Source organism: Capricornis sumatraensis, chromosome 1 (assembly GCF_032405125.1).
Source record: "Capricornis sumatraensis isolate serow.1 chromosome 1, serow.2, whole genome shotgun sequence".
NCBI lineage: Eukaryota > Metazoa > Chordata > Mammalia > Artiodactyla > Bovidae > Capricornis > Capricornis sumatraensis.
Window position 1 is genome coordinate 160,331,522 of NC_091069.1, and position 19,653 is coordinate 160,351,174.

The following is a 19,653-nucleotide window of genomic DNA, read 5'->3' on the forward strand; positions in this document are numbered from 1 at the left end:
TTTCTGTAACTCAATAATAAAAGTATCATATAAAATATATCTCAAAGTTGTTTTGGGAATGTATATTACCTGCTTTACTGAGTGCTGACTGTAGTGGAGAAGGGGTATAATGTCTTTCTTTTTCAACTGAAGTTTCATAAGGAGGTGATTCTGTAGTCCTTTGCGTATTGCTCTTAAGAACCATGCTTTTACAATCTTTTTAGTGAAAACAAAATATAAGCCTAAAAGACATATCTTTCTTAGTAGCTAACATGAGAATTAGAGAACTCTGGAAATGGTTTCTGAAAGAACAGGAATAGTTACAGAACAGAACTGGTAAATATGCAAATTATAACTCAGTCTCCATTTTTAAAATACAAAATTTTCTTACCATTAAACAAGGTGAACTTTACAATAACAAGAACAGAGGAGATTTCTCTTTTAAAAAAATCTTCCTTTCTTTCTTATTAGCATTTTAAACAAGGGAATGCCTTTTGTGACTTCTAATTTTGAGAAATATTTTCCTTTTTTTCTAAAAGGAGACGATGCCCTGTATCTGTAGTCACTTTATTTACAAAAGCCTTCTGAAAAAGAAGATTATCTTCTTTCAGCAAAGCTTCTAAATAAGCATCAATCTGCTCCAGATCTCCGGCTGGACCACCCTGGAAAAGAGAAGCAGCAGTCACAACTGGGGAAGAAGCTACAGGGTTGAGCCCGGTTGTCTGGGTGACCTTGGACCAGTCTTCCCTACGAATCATGTAGCAACAAAACCCAGTCTGCATCTGAATAATGCTTTTAACCTTCTGAAATGATTTTGCATTTAATCTCATTTTATGTTCACAAGTGGTTAGGACCTTGGATCTTTTTCTTCTTCTTCTGTAGTGGAGGTTAACTGTGGTCTTTTTTTTCCCCCTTTGATTTAATTACTTGTCATATTCCTAAAGCCCCTACTCATCTCATTTTTGTCTCTGTGTGTGTGTTATAGGCTCTCCTCTTAGGGTTGACTGAGGATGAGATGGCTGGATGGCATCACGGACTCAATGGACGTGAGTCTGAGTGAACTCCGGGAGATGGTGATGGACAGGGAGGCCTGGCGTGCTGTGATTCATGGGGTCGCAAAGAGTCGGACATGACTGAGCGACTGAACTGAACTGAACTTCTATCTTAAAATCCATGAATTTTGAGTCTTAGAGGCAAAACAGATGGGTAGGCAAATTCTGACTTCTCTGTTTCTCCTCTTTCCTCTGCAGCATCTTCCCCCATAGCCTTCGGCTTGCTGCCCTGATCTGTCCCCCCTTCCCTTTCTCTGCCTCTTTCTCTCAGTACTCTATTGGGGTAATCTCAAGCTCTCCTTTCCTGAGTTTCTTGATCCATGAACAGTTGGACAAATGCTCCCTCTTTCCCTAAATCTCAGTCCCCCAGGTCCAACCACAGGATCAACTTGCTCTCCAACTGAGCTTATGGATAGGAGAATTTTTAGGAAGGACCTTTCGGGAATAATCCTGATGTTATCACTGCTTCCAAGTATCTGGCACTACGGTAGTCTCTCCATCCCTCATCTGGTTCCATTAAATGTGTTGTTTGCTTTGTTCCTTTTGCCCTAGATTTGTTCAGTCCTCTAACAAGTCTGCACTATACTGCATTCCAGCTTTGTAACTAGGACCCTGTTTCTGCAGATGGGTTTCCATGATGCTGATATTCACTAGGGTTTCAAAGTATTCACAGACCCTGAGGCGAGCCCTGTGTGACCCTTTCTGACACTAACAGCTCTCAACCTGTTCAGTCTGGTCTAATTCCCTGGCTCCTGCTTTCTACCCAGCAGGCCAGACTTCCTCCTAGGACTCCAGGTTGGTTCTTGTCCTCAGCTTCTTCATGAGTCGCCCCAACAGACTGCTCCAGGTCCATTTAACCTCTCGTCTCTGCTCTATTCCATCGTAGTTGCTCAGGCAGAGGCAGTGAAAATGGCAATTTCAACTAGGGAAAGCAGGAGCCCTTTGAGCACCTCTCCAGCAATACTGGATAAAGCATTTCACACAATGTGGCTAAAGCCCTTCACCTCTTTTCTAAAGTTTGTGAATAAAGCAAATTAAGTTAGAGATGATATACTTACTTTGGTTACTTTGAGGAAACCTAGGGTCTGACACAGAAAGAAGAGTAAACTACTATTCTTTCATTAATTTTTTCCTAGCTGAACAGATTTGCTATTATGAGACCCAATAGTTTTTATGAACTTTCTTGATAGAGAGCCGTATTCTATTACTGTGATGAAGAACTTTGGTCTTTATAGTTTTTCTTGTTAGGGAAACAACAGGCATCACTGAACCCTATCTTGTGTGGACCTGGTTCACCAGCAAGGCCGTGCTCCAGGCCGAACTCTCTGTGGGAGACAGCTCCTGCCTTCTCACCCTGCATGGCCCAGGAAGGACCTGTTTCCTGTCCCAGACTCAGGGCCGAGGTCAGAATTTTCTGCGCAGCCCAAGACAATTTTCTCCCCCTTTAGACCCTGTTCCGTATATTTTTAAAGCAGGTTTTATGATATCTAAGGCTCTTTCAGGTTACCATGACAATGATCTGAGCCAAAGGCTGGGTGTGAAGCAGCCCCAACAGCGTGCCGATGTCCACCCCCAGGGCTGGGGAAGCAACACGATCTGCGGTGCTGAGTGTGCGATGACAAATTGCTCCAGACACAGACCTGCCCCGAGGGCCTCCACAAAGCTCTCTGAGCCCCTCTTAGGGATCTTTCCTAGGAGTCCCACTCAACCACCTTTGTTTACACCCCGGGAAAAGCTGAGCAACACAGACATAGTTCCTGGGCTCACTGCTGATTTCACAATTTATTTTTTTAGCATCTACAGAGAGACTTTTTCAACATTGGCTATATATATTTGAATTTTTGATAGATTCTTCCTAGCATTTCTGTATACTGTAATCAAAGACAGACTGCTCCTTACTGACCCAATCTATCACAGAAGCCCAATTCTTTATGTATTTAAATACATAAAAACAAACAAGAGGGACAGTAATTCATACTTACATGATATTTCCTGATTTCTCTAACCTTGCCTCTAAGATTAGAAAAGTCTATTTTTTAACCTATATATTAGGATAAAAATTAAAATCTTTTCAGTTGTCTGAAAAAAATTTTTTTTAATTCCTACCAGAAATAAGCTAATGAGAAGACAGAATAATTGAAATATATCAACAGCCCAAAGCTTCTGATTTTTCTTAAGGGAAAAAATAATAGGCCTTTTAACAACGTTCTAACTTATACTTTTAAGGCTCATTTATTTGTGATTTGCAGGTCTTAGGGAGAGTGAGGACTACAGTAAGTGACCCGTCCACTCAGTAAGTGGACGACGATGTCAGGAGAGGAAGTCAGCCCAGGGCTCTCTCCACAGCATGTGTTCCTACTAATCAAACAACACTTCACTACTTACCAGCTGAAGCTTCTGCAATAATACTGCCAGTTTTACACGAAGCTTATTCAGTTTATCTTCAGTAAGTTTTCTTTTTTTTTCACATTGTCCGAGAGATACTTCATTAACCATTTCTCTTTGGTTTGCGTCGCAGATAATAGACTGAATTTTGGTCTTTAGTTTTTTTTCATATTGGACCATGTAAACATCACGGATCTGGGAAAGTTTTTAAAACAGTTTTAGTATATTTTAAAAATATTACTTTCCCCTTCATATCACAATTCTACACATCTGTCTCTATATGTATGTACTCTGGGTAGTCTACGTTTAAGATACACTGATCCCTTAAGGAACTGACAATCTGATGGAAGAGAAAGGAGGAAAAATGTACAACAGTCTAGTAACTATAATATGAGTGGGCACACGAAGGTTGGCTCAGAAACCCTTGCTTTGAAATGAAGAAGAAACTGAGTAACGGTTGGATCTGTTCTCCCAACAGGGCCACCATATTCTTCAGGGCACAAAGGGACAGGCGCACCTGTGCCCCCTCTCCATAGCAACAGCAGAACAGCCAGAAATTTGGGGTTTCCAGACAGATTCTGTATTGTCTATGACTCAAATCTGTAGCATCTGAAAAACACAGATGCTACAATAAGAGGAATTCCTAGTTTGTCACTCTCCTTGGGTTGTTTAATATGACAGAAAGACTATGGTTATCTACTAACATGTATGACCTTTGCTGATTCAAGAGCCTTGGTGATTTTCCAGGAGCTCATATTTATTATGCCTGAGACACTTACAGGGCAGAGAGAAGGCATGGAGCAGCAAATGCTTCAATTTCAAAATGACATTAATTGCCTGTATCAACATTCTGAGGAGGCCAGGGGGTATTCTGAGAACAGAGATAGAGGGCAAATTCTGTTTTGACAAACATTTGAATGCTTCTGCAATAAAGAGATTTCTGTGTTCTAACAGGCTGGGTTGCCAGGAAAATTGTAAGGTGGCCGTGTTTGTTTTCCATCACACTCACTGCACATGCAGGCTCTTTCCCAGCACTGTCCATGTTATCTCCTTCCAGTACTCCTTGACCTCAAACACAATTCTTTTTCTATGAAATTCTGTAAACAAACAAACATCCCTAAGTACACCGAATTCTGTTTAATAGTCACTGACTACTTCCTAAATTCAAGGCACTGAATTTCATAATAGTGATGAAGAGATATACAGGGTTCAGTCTTTGCCCTCAACAACCTTCTAGTCTATAGAATAGGAGAATACAAGTATGTGAATATTATATCTTATGGGAGAAAATGGACTGTGCCCCAAGTAAGGCACAGATGATATTACTAAAGTTGAGAGGAGGGTGAGGAGTCTCCATTAAATTGAAGAGCATTAAAGTCCTGACTTAAGGTATTTGGGTTAGGTTGACATCAGTAATTTATCCCCAAAGGTAAACTTCCATGTGCTATTAACTGAGGGAATATTTGGGAGTGGGGACCCAAATACCACTCCAAAGTGGCAAACATTGGCCATATATACATGTGTTTACACACATACATACACTCACATATATCATGTGTGGTATTAAAGGCAAGACTTCATTTTGAGATCAACAGATTGCCATGTAAGGAAATCTTAGATGTTTTAGAGACTTACATTGCCTGTGAGGGATGTTTGTGTGAGACTCTGAAATCCTTGACCTGGCTTTCCCTCCTCTTACCTTACTTCCTAAACTCTAGCCCTCGATCTTCCTGGTATACACCAAGCTCTCTCTTGTCACAGGCCCTCTTGCACTTGCTGCTTTCTTTGTTCAGTAAATTCAGCTCCAGGTCTACACAAGGCTCCTTCCTGGCCTCAACCAGTATTAAAACATGGCTCAGATATTCCTTGCTCTCTGTATCTGAAATAGCCTCCTCTTCCCCAACACACCAAGACTGTCTATCCCCCGGGCTTGCACAATTATTTTACAGCACATCACACTGGATATTTATTTATGTCTTATTTAAGTGTGTATTATCTATCTTTCCCTTTGGAATGTAACCTCAGTGTAAAAAAAAAAAAGAAAACTGGTTTCATGCACCTTTATTTCCAATGCCACAGGAAACTAAACAGTAAAGAGCTGGGACAGCAGATGTTCAGCACTCACCAGCAAGGGGTTTTCACGCATGTGGGCCAATCCTGCCTTGAAAAACAGGCTACATTCTGAGATCTTGGAGGGGAAGCCATTTTTGAAAATCCTTCCTTCAACCTACAAGAAGCTGATGGCTTACAACTAAGGCAACCACCACCTCCTCCAGGAAGCTTCATAGATACTTCCGGTGGAGGCTTCTGTCAAATCTAGGAAGTGAGATCTCCCACGGCCTGAAGGGAGAGCAGGGTAAATAATGCAACACAGTGGGAATAATGACGGCAGAGTGCTGGTGACGGAATGAAACACCAACACTGCAGAGTGGTTTGAATCTTTATATTTTAACACTTGCTTCTTACAGCTGCTTTATTTTATATCCCTAGCACAACAACCTACAGGGCAAGCTGCCAAGCACTGTGATTCAGAGACTATACAGTGCGCAGGCGCAGGGCGAGATAACCTTTACCTTGACTTATTTACTGCAGCTAAGACTTTGTTTTGGGGAACTTCCTTATCAACTTAGAATCCGTTTTGTCCCAGGGTCTGTTCCTATTGAGGAATCAGAGAAACATCCTTGTGTGCAAGAAATGTTCTTTTCCCACGGGAACAAACAGGATTCTTAGCTGAACATCTCGTTTGCAAGAATGTTCAGCCCTGGTTGAGAGTCTCGTTTGCAGGCACTTCTCTACCTTCTTTATACCTTGTTCCCTACAGCAGAGTGATAGACAGTTCAGAAGTCAGCAGCCAACTACAGTTCTTAGTTTTCAGAACTTTAGAATTTATAGCTTTTGCCATCCTGAACAATAGCCAGGAAACACTTTCTTATAAAAGGCAACAATAATAAAACAAACCAAAATAGATAAAATTAAAAAGAAACACAGAATATGAAAAACAATAATTACTTATAAACATAATAGTATTGCTCATCAGCAATAAAAAGAAACACACAACTGTTACACTTAATGGATTTGAAGGGAATTTCATTGATGAATAAAGCCACTCATAAAATGACACCTACTCTATAATTCCACTTCATTAACATTCCTCAAATGACAAAACTATAGAGATGGATAACAGATTCGTGGTTGCCTGGGGTGAGGGGTATTTGTGTGGGTGGCCTGTGACTATAGCGGGCTAACACAGGGAGATATTTGTGGTAATGGGAGTTTGTATTCTGACAGTGGTGCTGGTTATACAAATCCACACACATGATAAAAATGAGACACACATTCTACCAATTTCAATTTCCTGGTTTTGATATTGTACTATAATTATATAATTATGAAAGATATAAGCATTGGGAAAAACTGGATGAAGGGTACATGGGACCCCTCTACTAGTCTATAATTTGCTGTGTATCTAGAATTAATTTTTTTTAAGTTCAAAAGATAGCACTGTTAATACAGTATAGTTTTAAGAATGTTTATACAGCACACTATATTCAAAATCATATTCAGTCTCTCAAAGTTCACTATTTTGTAACCAGCGAACTCTATTTCCTTCAAACACTACTGGCCAACTTAGCCAGTTTCTTGATTTATGCTTCTTTCCTTCTCAGGCTAACATCTCCACAAGGTTTCTATAAAAGGTGACAATTTTGACAACTTTGAAAGCTGAATGTAAAAGGACTTCTGGCTGTTTTAACATTTTAATTAAGGTGGGTAGAGAATTGTAACAGGATGAGAGGCTTAGTTCTGCTGGTTAAACTCACTCTTGTAGAGGTATTTGTGGTGGATCAAAAATGGAATTCTTCCAAACCCTATTAATGCAGGATGGAATTAGGATTTGAAAGAAAGGATATTCAACTGAGATTTAATTTTCTGCCTTGAATTGAAAAAGTCAGGGCTCTGGCAGCTCTGGAGCTCCAGAATTCTAACAAGTTTGCACAAAGTAAGGCAGGCCTACAAGGTCTATAGATTTTAGTCCTCTATAAGAATATGCACGTGTTTGTGCAGGCAGGCATTACAGCAGAAATAATCAACTTTGATTCAATGCACAATAGTAAGGTCCAGATGCATCAAAGGTTCTTATTGATGCCTCTAGAATATGAGTGGATTGCTAATTTCAAGGATTCTATAGTCTAATTGGGGAGAAAATGAAATAGAAGAAACTACTGTAATATAAGGCAGAAAATTTAATTAATGCTAAAATATAGTTTTAAGGTTCTCTCAGAATACAGAAGTCAAGATGAGTTAGTTTCATATGGAGAGACTAAGGTAGGCTTGACATAGAAGGCAGCATTGGCTAAGCGCTACAAAGAGTGGGTAGACACCTGTGGACTTGGGAAATGGGAAAGAGTATTTGGCGGGGTGGGGGGATAGCAAGGGCAAAGGCTCAGAGGCTTGCCAGTGTAGTAGGTTGGGGCAATTCCATTTTGGATGGAGCAGATGGCTTGCAAAAGGAAAGAACGAAAGATGGTAGTTCAGGTTGGGTTACACAGGACCACCAATGCTGTTATGAATCAGCTGCTGTTCTAGTAGTTATGGGAATTGCTGATGCAGTCAGGGCAAGGTGACCAAAGAAGTTTGTAACTGCCAGGGGTCCTCTCTTCATTAAACATACATACCTTAAAGCAAGGTGCATAGTTATCCCCTAACAGATTTCAACAAATGATTTAATATTAATAGTTTTTATAACCATGCACTTAAGGCTACTAGACATTAACAAAGTCCCTAAGATCAGTTTCATGTGAGGAAACTCATGATTTCAATTGTTCTGTATTTTGCTTGTGATCTCAGTTTCAAAAGGAACTCATGGTCTCCTGACTCTATTTGTTTTGATTCTTTGAATCCCACCTGCCCTGAACATTAAGAGGATTCTGCTGCTGTTGCTGCTAAGTCACTTCAGTCATGTCTGACTCTGTGCGACCCCATAGACGGCAGCCCACCAGGCTCCCCCGTCCCTGGGATTCTCCAGGCAAGAACACTGGAGTCGGTTGCCATTTCCATCTCCAAGGCATGAAAGTGAAAAGTGAAAGTGAAGTCGCTTAGTCGTGTGTGACTCTTAGCAACCCCATGGACGGCAGCCTACCAGGCTCCTCTGTCCATGGGATTTTCCAGGCAAGAGTACTGGAGTGGGGTGCCATTGCCTACTCATCCTCTATTAATATCTTGAATAAACAGTTATTCAGTCTGGCCTCCAAGACCCAACAACTTGGCTCCACTATCAAGTGTAGACACTGAAAAAATATCATTTAGAACAGATATGAAGGACATGTATATAGCTGGATAAGCTGAGATGTATGACAAACTAATTTGTAGAAAATTTCTAAGTTTTACAGTGTAAATATTTAAAACAGAGTTCCCTAACCAACAGATAAAGATCTTCTGAGAGATCCAGGAGCCTTACTGGCAATTTGTTAAGCTGGCTACCACAGACTTGGGACAATTCCTGGCGGGACTCTGAGCAACCTGCCTACCACATGCCCTCTCGACACCGTATCTTACTGTCAGCAGCTCGCCATATACAACTCGTCCTGTAATGTCAAGGTGGCTAGTAAGTAAACAAGAATCTTTTATACCAATAGGCTGAGAAGCTGTAGTATAGCTGTGGTTGTTGCTGTTTAGTCACTAAGTCATGCCCAACTCTTTGGAACCACATGGACTGTACAGCCCACCAGGCTCCTCTGACCATAGGATTTCCCAGGCAAGAATACTGGAGTGGGTTACCATTTCCTTCTCCAGAGGATCTTCCAGACTAGGGGTTGAACCCATGTCTCCTACACAGCAGAAGGATTCTTAACCACTGAGTCACCTGAGAAGGCTGTAATATGCCTACTACAAGTAATACATGAAAATTCTATAAAGATTAACTGTTACAGTCTGAGTAAGAATAAGATGGAAGAAAGTGGGGTCATGAAGAGCTCTGGAGTGGGACAAATCTGGGTTCCAACCCTGAATCTACTACTTACTTGTATTATGACTTGGAATGTTATCTTTCTGATTCTCCATTTCCCTATTACTAACATGGAGACAGTGGCATCTACCTTCCAGGTGTTGTGAGAGTTAAATGAGGCAACATAAATAAAAGCCTAGTTCAGTGCCTGGCACTAGTGACTCTTAGTCAATCACAGTGTTAGATGCACTGATGAAAATATTAGCATTGGTGCTAGAATAAGATCAAAAATATATTGGAAAAAAGGCTGTCTTTTATTCTAATTAGGGAATGCTGACAGCTAAGTCTTCATACTGAAAATGTTCAATTGCAGCTTTCTCAAAAAAACATTATCCAGAAAATAAATTCATTTTGCAGTTGAACAATGATGAGAAATTGAGAGTTACAATATTCCTTCATTTCCAGTTGCTTATCACAGGCCAGTAGACACTCAGGGAGAGACATCAGAGGCAAATATATCAACAGGGGTATACGTTTAGACACACCTTAAAATTGAAACACTTTGTGACACAGCCTTTTCAGAAGAAATCTAGATTAGGTTCGAATTTTCATTTCAAGTCTGCCTAGTTACATGCTTCGGGGAACTTACTTCCCAATTCTATTTCATTTATAAAACATGAATATTCAAATGTACTCCATTCCCTACAAAAAGGATAAGGAGATGCCTCTGCTTATAGTTATACGGAACACAACTTCAGGGAGCATGATTCACCTCCCAATCTTTATAGATTTGCATGTTATTATGAGAGCTTTCCAGAAGATGGCTGTAAACATAAGCACTTGGAAGAAGATGCTAGTATGTGAGCTAGTGATGGAGCCGGTGCACCTGTCGGAGCAAACACAGGTGATGTGTCAGTGAAGTCCAAACATCTCAGCATTGATCCTGGTGCCATGAAAAATTCTAGACTGTTGTGGGCTCCATGAAGTATCTGGGAACTTCTGGGGTGGCACTGGCTCCAATGCTAATCCCTTGTATTGGCTGGGCCAAGTTCACACCTTGCAATCTCAGTTCCCTTGAGTGTGAATTAAGGAAGCTGAGGGCATATGATTTTGAGGTATTTCTCCAGTAGAGCCAAAGGACTCTGTGGACTCTCTTCCCCTCCCCCACCAAGGGAATCTTTAAGAACTAGATGCAGAGTATTCTAAGAAAACTGTAAAAAAAAAAAAAAAAAAAAGCATCTGCTGAGAGAAAGATTATAATGAAATATACCAAAAAATACCAGTGATTTCTGAAAGGTTTGGGACTATGGATGAATTTCTTAAAATTCCTTTTAATTTCTTTTATTGCCATTAACTATTGAGCTATTTCAAATCCTAAAAGATGATGCTGAAAGTGCTGCACTCAATATGCCAGCAAATTTGGAAAACTCAGCAGTGGCCACAGGACTGGAAAAGGTCAATTTTTATCCCAATGCCAAAGAATGCTCAAACTCCCACACAATTGCACTCATCTCACACACTAGTAAAGTAATGCTCAAAATTCTCCAAGCCAGGCTTCAGCAATACGTGAACCATGAGCTTCCAGGTATTCAAGCTGGTTTTAGAAAAGGCAAAGGAACCAGAGATCAAATTGCCAACATCTGTTGGATCATCAAAAAAGCAAGAGAGTTTCAGAAAAACATCCATTTCTGCTTTATTGACTATGCCAAAGCCTTTGACTGTGTGGATCACAATAAAGTGTGGAAAATTCTGAGAGAGATGGGAATACCAGACCACCTGACCTGCCTCTTGAGAAACCTATATGCAGGTCAGGAAGCAACAGTTAGAACTGGACATGGAACAACAGACTGGTTCCAAATAGGAAAAGGAGTACATCAAGGCTGTATATTGTCACCCTGCTTATTTAACTTATATGCAGAGTACATCATGAGAAACGCTGGGCTGGAAGAAGCACAAGCTGGAATAAAGAATGCCGAGAGAAATATCAATAACTTCAGATATGCAGATGGAACTACCCTTATGGCAGAAAGTGAAGAAGAACTAAAAAGCCTCTTGAAAAGTGAAAGAGGAGAGTGAAAAAGTTGGCTTCAAGCTCAACATTCAGCAAACTAAGATCACGGCATGGAGTCCCATCACTTCACGGGAAATAGATGGGGAAACAGTGGAAACAGGGTCAGAGTTTATTTTTTGGGGCTCCCAAATCACTGCAGATGGTGACTGCAGCCATGAAATTAAAGATGCTTACTCCGTGGAAGGAAAGTTATGACTAACCTACATAGCATATTAAAAAGCAGAGACGTTACTTTGCCAACAAAGGTCCGTCTAGTCAAGGCTATGGTTTTTCCAGTGGTCATGTATGGAGGTGACAACTGGACTATTAAAAAAGCTGAGTGCTGAAGAATTGATGCTTTTGAACTGTGGTGTTGGAGAAGACTCTTGAGAGTCCCTTGGACTGCAAGGAGATCCAACCAGTCCATCCTAAAGGAGATCAGTCCCGGGTGTTCATTGGAAGGACTGATGTTGAAGCTGAAACTCCAATACTTTGGCCTGATGAGAAGAGCTGACTCATTTGAAAAGAGCCTGATGCTGGGAAAGATTGAGGGCAGGAGGAGAAGGGGATGACAGGGTATGAGATGGTTGGATGGCGTCACCGACTCAATGGACATGAGTTTGGATAAACTCTGGGAGTTGGTGATGGACAGGGAGGCCTGGCCTGCTGTGGTTCATGGGGTCACAAAGTGTCAGACATGACTGAGCAACCGATCTGAAATGAACTGATAGCCACTTTTAAAATAGAAAGATCATAAACCGAAAAAACTGTTGATAGAATTTAAAAAAACCCAGAGAGATAACATATTGTCCAAAATAAAGATGTTAACATACAAATGATTTCTGATTTAGCATAGTGTATCAAAGATTCAATGACTCTATTTCTTAAAGACTCCAAATGTCATATTTCCTGTTCAAAATATAGTCCAATAACAAGTGTTTAATAAGCTTTATGGTTTGGAAACATTTGCATCTTTAAAATTCAAAAAGATGTTGCTTTGTGACATCTGATATGCTACACATTAATCTAAGTCTTGATAAATGAGTGCAAATTTGATTTTCTTTCAAATGTAACATTTGGAAATGTGTATTATTTCTCCTTTGGAATACAGGATCATTTAGAATATAAATGACTACACTGAAAGGAAGCTTACCTGGTTGAAACACATTTTCAGCTTTTTGTTTGTCTGTTCTGGGCACTGCTCCAGCTGTTTTCATAAATGATAACAGAACAGGATATTAACTTTTAGAGAATGAGCTGTCTACAGTTGAGCTACAGCGTGTAAGTATCTAGTAGTATAAACAAAGCATCAAAGCCTAGAACTTGCCGATATTGGTACTATGGGTTTTTTAAATCCAAGTTAATTACCTACAGTAGACCTCACTTCATTCTAAAAATTATTAAGATAGCTTACATTATACAATATGGTTAAAAAAATTTGCAGATGAAAAAGAAAATCAAGGTGAGGGAAAGTAAATGATAATAAATAAAGAAGCTGGAGTTAGGATATCATGGATGGGGGCACAACAGCAATAATGTGGGGAGAGACACTGACACATGGGTCAGCATTTAAAGTTAGAGACTGGCTGAGGTCACCTAGAAACATTTAGTAGAGGAAAGTGGTACAGGAACAAGCCCTCAGAAATGCCAATGCCTAGCAAACAAATAGAGAAGTTGCCAGCACAGAGGAGGGGAGGGAGGGAAGCAGGAAAATGAAAATTTTGTGCTGTCATGGAAGTTACAAAAAGAAAGTGCTCCAGGAAAGAAAGAGTGGTCAACTGCAGTGAGGTCTCTGAGAGGTCAGAGACTACGGCATTGGCCAGGAGAGTGGCCACTGGTGGCCTGACAAGACAGTCCCAGTGAAGTCGTGGAGTCAAGCTCCATGGGAGAGAACGAGGTGAGAGTGGATGGTGAAGAAGCAGAAGCGATGATGGACTTCATCCAGGATCAGACGAAGGCACACGGCACCTCTGCAGATTATCATGTGGTGTGCTTTTCACTGATACCTTTTCATGTGCATCTATCTTTTCCACAAGCAACACCAGGCATGAGATTGGAGACGGAGCCCCCTAACCTCGTGTAGCCGGTGGGCCTCCTCCAGCCCCGTGAGCAGCTCTGGTGGCCTCGGGCCTGCACCCCTCACTCAGCTTCAGCCCAGCCTGCCGGGACTCAGCAGCTCGGGGACTGCCCCTGGTGAGCAGTGCCACACTCATCCTGTGTGTCCCAGGGAGCTGCTGGTCAAAGTTCTCCTTCTCATCATATATAGTATTGCCACTGAGAGGAGACTGCGTAAATACGGATACAATGTTCCTCATCCTTCCCTGTGATGTCTTACTGATTCTAACCCAATCTTCTCCTTGGTTCCTCATAAAAGGTGGCTGAGGGAGAGTATCTAAGGAACAGGGACCATTTCTGGTGCAGGGAAGGAAGTCAAGGACTATGTCCTGTCTCTTTCCATCTCAGTGACCAACTACTCTCAGTCTGTACAATCTTCCCAGAGTTTAATTAAACTTTGGCCACATTTGTTTCCCATGCAGCTTTAATTCTCAGCCACCCACTTGGTATAAAGTTCCTAATTCACTAAATCTATTCTAGGTAACCCTTTACCTCTTCACTGAAGATTCAATTCAGGGTATTATGTCATCTCCTCAAAGTTTAAAAAAAGCCAGCTTACCTCACAACTTGCTGTAAGTTCCTCCAGAGATGTGTAGCCAAACTCTGATGGTAGCTGATACTCAGGAAAAAAATACAGAAGAATCTCCCTAGGAAGGTAAGCACAGTAGAGATGGGAATACACCAAGAAAAGAGACGCAGCACTCATCTGTCAGAAATAGATCTGTCTCCTGGGTTCTGTGAAATTATCTTGGCAAAGATAAACATTCATAACTGGCAAATAGTTAGTTTTTATCACTGGCGTCAAAGTGTTCTACAAAAGGCACTGACTTTTGTAGTGGGGACAGGGAAGTGGCTGTGCTGTAAAAGGGCAGCACGAGGACTCCTCTTGGGGATGGAAGTGTGTATCTTGGCTGTGTCAATGCCAAATATTCTAATTGTTATATTGTTCTATAGCTTTGCAAGATGTTACAAAACCAGATAAAGGGTACAGGGGACACCTCTGTATTATTTCTTACAACGGCATGTGAATCTGCATTTATGTTAAAATAAGACGCTGATTAAAGCAAGCGAGCACGAGCTCACAATGCCCATCCCTAACCAAGCAGTTCAGAAGACCCTTGCACCTATTTGAATGTTCTCCCTGGCAGAGGTCCAAGCCAACACTGCAAATCTCCTGGAGGAAAAGAGGCTGACTGATTTTTTTTTTCCCCTAAGAAAACCAAGGAACTTAACTCTCGGGAGTAGTTTTTTCCTCCAGGACTATTTCAAGAGCTCATACTGGACCCAGCCCTTTCTAGACAGCAATGGTCATTGTCTGACAGGTGCTTCATTTTGTCAGAAGGCAGTAGCACTCTGCCCTAGTGTGGTGACTTTTCTAGGATTAATCACATAGATGATACACATTTCATTCAGGAACAGGAAATCTAGAAATTTACAGCTACCACATCTTAAAAGTGAACAATGTTTTATGTTGGAGTGTTCCAAGAACTTCCAAGAGATTTACAAAATTTTTTCAATTATAAAATAACTTGGCACACAAAGAAAAACATCTCTTTCTCATATAATTTACACTCCCAGTATTTTAAGTATATTATTGGTGGTGATATTTATTTGTAATTTTAAGGAGATTTAATCTAAAAAGTTAAAACTCCTCAGGATTTCACAGTAGTGAAAGTAATACACACACATACCACACCTCAGAATTATTTGCCTGGCTAGTAAGAAGCTGAGCGAGTAGGAGGCAAGATGAAATGGAGTTTCTGGGTATTTGAGCTGAGCAGAAATCAGCTCAAATAGAAATAAAAGCTTCAACTAGACTCCCTGGGAAAGGGGGCCTGTGGTTAAGAGTATGCTGGTTTGGTGAAACAGAATTGGTGAGAGGTTTTTAAATCCAAACCATCCCTTTCCTTCCCTAAATCTAGCCTCCTCCCCTCCAATATGAACACAGGGTTGAAAACTCATCTAAGCACTGGTCCTTTTCACGGTAGGTATTTATTCTTTTGGGTTTATATTTAGAGATAATCAGCAATCTTCCAAGGAAGTATTTCTAGAAAAACGAATATGTGGAGGTGGTGGCATGTGGTGGGGAGTGGGAGAGGGCAAAGGGGCAGGTTGAGGAGAGACAAAGCTCTGAATCAGTTCTGGATTATTCTCAATCTGTAAAATCTCTGCATCAAAATTTACATGAAACATCATTATAGTCTGAATAATGTCTCACACATGTGTACTATTATTTCTAAAGACAGAGCAGTAAAGAGACACACACACACACAGAGAAAGACCATGTTAAAGTAAAACACTTTATATAAAGGTTTTATGGAATCACTTGTTGCAAATAGCTCTTGTCATGGTTGTATTTTCTCAATATCCTCAGGCTCATTCATTCCACAGACATTTCCCAAACCTCTGCTAAAACCCAGCCTGTATCTAGTGGCACTTTCCAGAGACTGGCATCATGCCCCCATTCTAGGAACCCAATACAGTCTTATTACACTGAATTCAGCCTAGTAGAGAATGCAGACATTCTCTATGGAAGCAAACTATCCAATCCAGTGTCACAGAGGCTAAAATGAGAATGCAGCCTCATGGTTACCTAAAGGATGGGACCCAACCTTGTGCTTGGGAGCTCCAAAGGAAGAGCTGGAATTAGCCAGCTGGAGGGGCAGGGGATTCAGCCTGTGAAAAGAGAATTGCAGGCCAAGTGCACTATATGCTGGAGAACTGAGTATTTTCTGATGGCATTGACAGCCCTGGTCAGATTCAATCACTCTAAAGTGCTAAAAATGTGCTAAATGTTGCTGTAGGCTTTATACACAAAGCTTCATATAGTACTCATGGAAGCTCTTTGATTGAGGACTTATTCCTACTTCAATCTGTCTGGTTCTCTAATTGTTAAGGACCCTCATCCCTACCCTGGGACTTCCCAGAAGGATCAGTGGTAAAGAATCTGTCTGCCAGTGCAGGAGATGCAGGTGACATGGGTTTGATCCCTGGGTAGGGAAGATCCCCTGGAAGCAGAAATGGAAACCCATTCCAGTATTCCTGCCAGGAAAATCCCATGGACAGAGGAACCCGGTGGGCTACAGTCCATGGGACTACTAAGAGTCAGACACAGCTGAGAAACACAGCCCCACCCCGACCTTCAGTCTCCGTCTCTGCCCCTCTCCCTCTGGGACCTCAGGATCTAGCTTTGTACCCTCTTCTCCGCATGGCTTCTGCTAAACAGTTCTTCCCTTGGGGATTCTGTCCCATGAGACTGACAAGGGAAACAAATTATTCATATCCTGCTCTGCAGTTTGTAAGTACAAACACACAGACCTTCACATTTTCCTTTTCCTGAAAAATTAATTCAGGAAAACTGTTAGACACTACTGAAAAGAGGGTAAGCTACCAACAATTACAAATGTAGGGTCTGAATGTAGATGCTTAAGAGCTCTTTAAAAATTCCTTTATTTATTGTCCTGAGTCCCTTTCTTCAGTGATAATCTTCAATGACACCTTTTTTTGTTCCTGAGGATATATTTCATCAAACCTCTCTCCACCCTCAAACTTTAGGTTCCCTTTAAGACAGAGATAGTGATACTCTAATCCACAGAAGGTCCCACAAGGAGGTGCTCAGCACAAAACAATAGGAATAAACTGGTGTCTGGAGTATCCAGGTGGATGCTGTGTATTTTGGGGGGACTCATGAACTAAGTGGGCTTTCCTAGTAGCTCAGACAGTAAAGTATCTGCCTGCAATGCAGGAGACCTGGGTTCGATCCCTGGGTCAGGAAGATCCCCTGGAGAAGGAAATGGCAACCTACTCTAGTATCCTTGCCTGGAAAATCCCATGGACAGAGGAGCCTGGCAGGCTAGAATCCATGGGGTCACAAAGAGGTGGACACAACTGAGTGACTAACACACACACACATGAACCAAGTGCCACCATTCACGGGGAGTCTTTTGGCACCAGGAACACCCCTTCTTCCCTTGGAGCATTTACTCATAGTTCTACCCCCAAACTTGATAATAAAATCAGGAATTTGTCTTTAATAACATTCTCTCTCTTCTTGGAAGCGCAAGACCTAAGTATCCTAAAGATCCTTCAGAGCTATTGTCTGCATCCAGGACTGTGATCTAGGACTAGCCAGGATGCCCATTTCTGCAGAAACCATATCTGTATCTGCAAGTCTGAGCTGCAAATTTTTATTGAGTTCAACTACTTGAGCTACAACACTGAATCAGCTCTGTCTCCATATATATGATGACCAGGCTGTGAAAAGCTCCAGCTCAGGGCCATTTCCTTTTCAGTCCATGGTCATATCCTTTCTCAACAGAGTACTTTTTCCTTAAGAAAGATCTTTCTTGCGTTAACACAGCTCCACTCTTTCTATATATGAGCAGAGATACATAGAGTTTCCACATTATCTTGCTGTTTTCTTTGAAGCGTAAATTAGTTAATAATAAGCTTGGTCTTGGCTAAGCAGAAGAGTAAGCCTCCTACCTGAGGAAGAGTGAAACTCCCTTCTTCACCTCAGTGAAAAGGCTATAGAAATGACATGGCTCCACTTTTTAAACCCAGGAGTCAAATCCTGATTTTTGACAGATCTCCTCAATTGCTATTTTTTTTTTTAATTGTGATCTTTTCTTTTGCTTCCATAACTGGTAGGCGTACATACTCAATTGCTCAGTCAGGCCTGACTCTTTGTGACCCTATGGACTGTAGCTTGCCAGGCTGCTCTGTCCATGGAGTTCTCTAGGCAAGAATACTGGAGGGGGTTGCCAACTGGCAGCAACCTATAAAAGGTGACTTTCTTTTTAAATTTTTTGTTGGCATTTTTAAAAGTTAAGGTAACATAAAGCATACTTGTACTTTTGTACAGGTGAAATCAATCAATGAAGTCTGACATTATCAAGTTTACATATACAATGATAAACTAAAAAGGCACTACAGGTTAGGATTTATGAGTAAAAACTGTGAGACCAGATTGCCAAGATTTAAATCTCAGCTCTACACTTAAGAGTTATGTTCAGTTCAGTTCAGTTCAGTTCAGTTGCTCAGTTATGTCCGACTCTGTGACCCCATGAATCACAGCACGCCAGGCCTCCCTGTCTATCACCAACTCCCAGAGTTCACTCAGACTCACGTCCATCGAGTCAGTGATGCCATCCAGCCATGTCATCCTCTGTCGTCCCCTTCTCCTCCTGCCCCCAATCCCTCCCAGCATCAGAGTCTTTTCCAATGAGTCAACTCTTCGCATGAGGTGGCCAAAGTACTGGAGCTTCAGCTTTAGCATCATTCCTTCCAAAGAAATCCCAGGGCTGATCTCCTTCAGAATGGACTGGTTGGTTCTCCTTGCAGTCCAAGGGACTCTCAAGAGTCTTCTCCAACACCACACTTCAAAAGCATCAATTCTTTGGCGCTCAGCCTTCTTCACAGTCCAACTCTCACATCCATACACGACCACAGGAAAAACCATAGCCTTGACTAGACAGACCTTAGTCGGCAAAGTAATGTCTCTGCTTTTGAATATGCTATCTAGGTTGGTCATAACTTTTCTTCCAAGGAGTAAGTGTCTTTTAATTTCATGGCTGCAATCACCATCTGCAGTGATTTTGGAGCCCCCCAAAATAAAGTCTGACACTGTTTCCACTGTTTCCTCATCTATTTCCCATGAAGTGATAGGACTGGATGCCATGACCTTCGTTTTCTGAATGTTGAGCTTGAAGCCAACTTTTTCGCTCTCCTCTTTCACTTTCATCAAGAGGCTTTTTAGTTCCTCTTCACTTTCTGCCATAAGGGTGGTATTATCTGCATATCTGAGGTTATTGATATTTCTCCTGGCAATCTTGATTCCACCTTGTGTTTCTTCCAGTCCAGCGTTTCTCATGATGTACTCTGCATAGAAGTTAAATAAGCAGGGTGACAATATACAGCCTTGACGTACTCCTTTTCCTATTTGGATCCAGTCTGTTGTTCCATGTCCAGTTCTCACTGTTGCTTCCTGACCTGCATAGAGATTTCTCAAGAGGCAGGTCAGGTGGTCTGGTATTCCCATCTCTTTCAGAATTTTCCACAGTTTATTGTGATCCACACAGTCAAAGGCTTTGGCATAGTTAAGAAAGCAGAAATAGATGTTTTTCTGGAAC

The 19,653-nt window shown here is 41.3% G+C and overlaps 1 protein-coding gene across 1 annotated transcript in view; it reads right to left on the reverse strand.

The window, feature by feature from the left end:
- Positions 1 to 482: 482 nt before the first annotated feature.
- MORC1 (MORC family CW-type zinc finger 1) overlaps positions 483 to 19,653 on the reverse strand; it is a 164,226-nt gene continuing 145,055 nt past the window's right edge. Inside the window, exons 25-28 of the mRNA XM_068968384.1 lie at positions 14,082 to 14,169; positions 12,561 to 12,614; positions 3,417 to 3,611; positions 483 to 641 (exon numbers count right to left, since the gene is read on the reverse strand). Of these exons, the coding sequence (XP_068824485.1) occupies positions 483 to 641; positions 3,417 to 3,611; positions 12,561 to 12,614; positions 14,082 to 14,169 (496 nt within the window). The remainder of the gene's footprint in view (positions 642 to 3,416; positions 3,612 to 12,560; positions 12,615 to 14,081; positions 14,170 to 19,653) is intronic.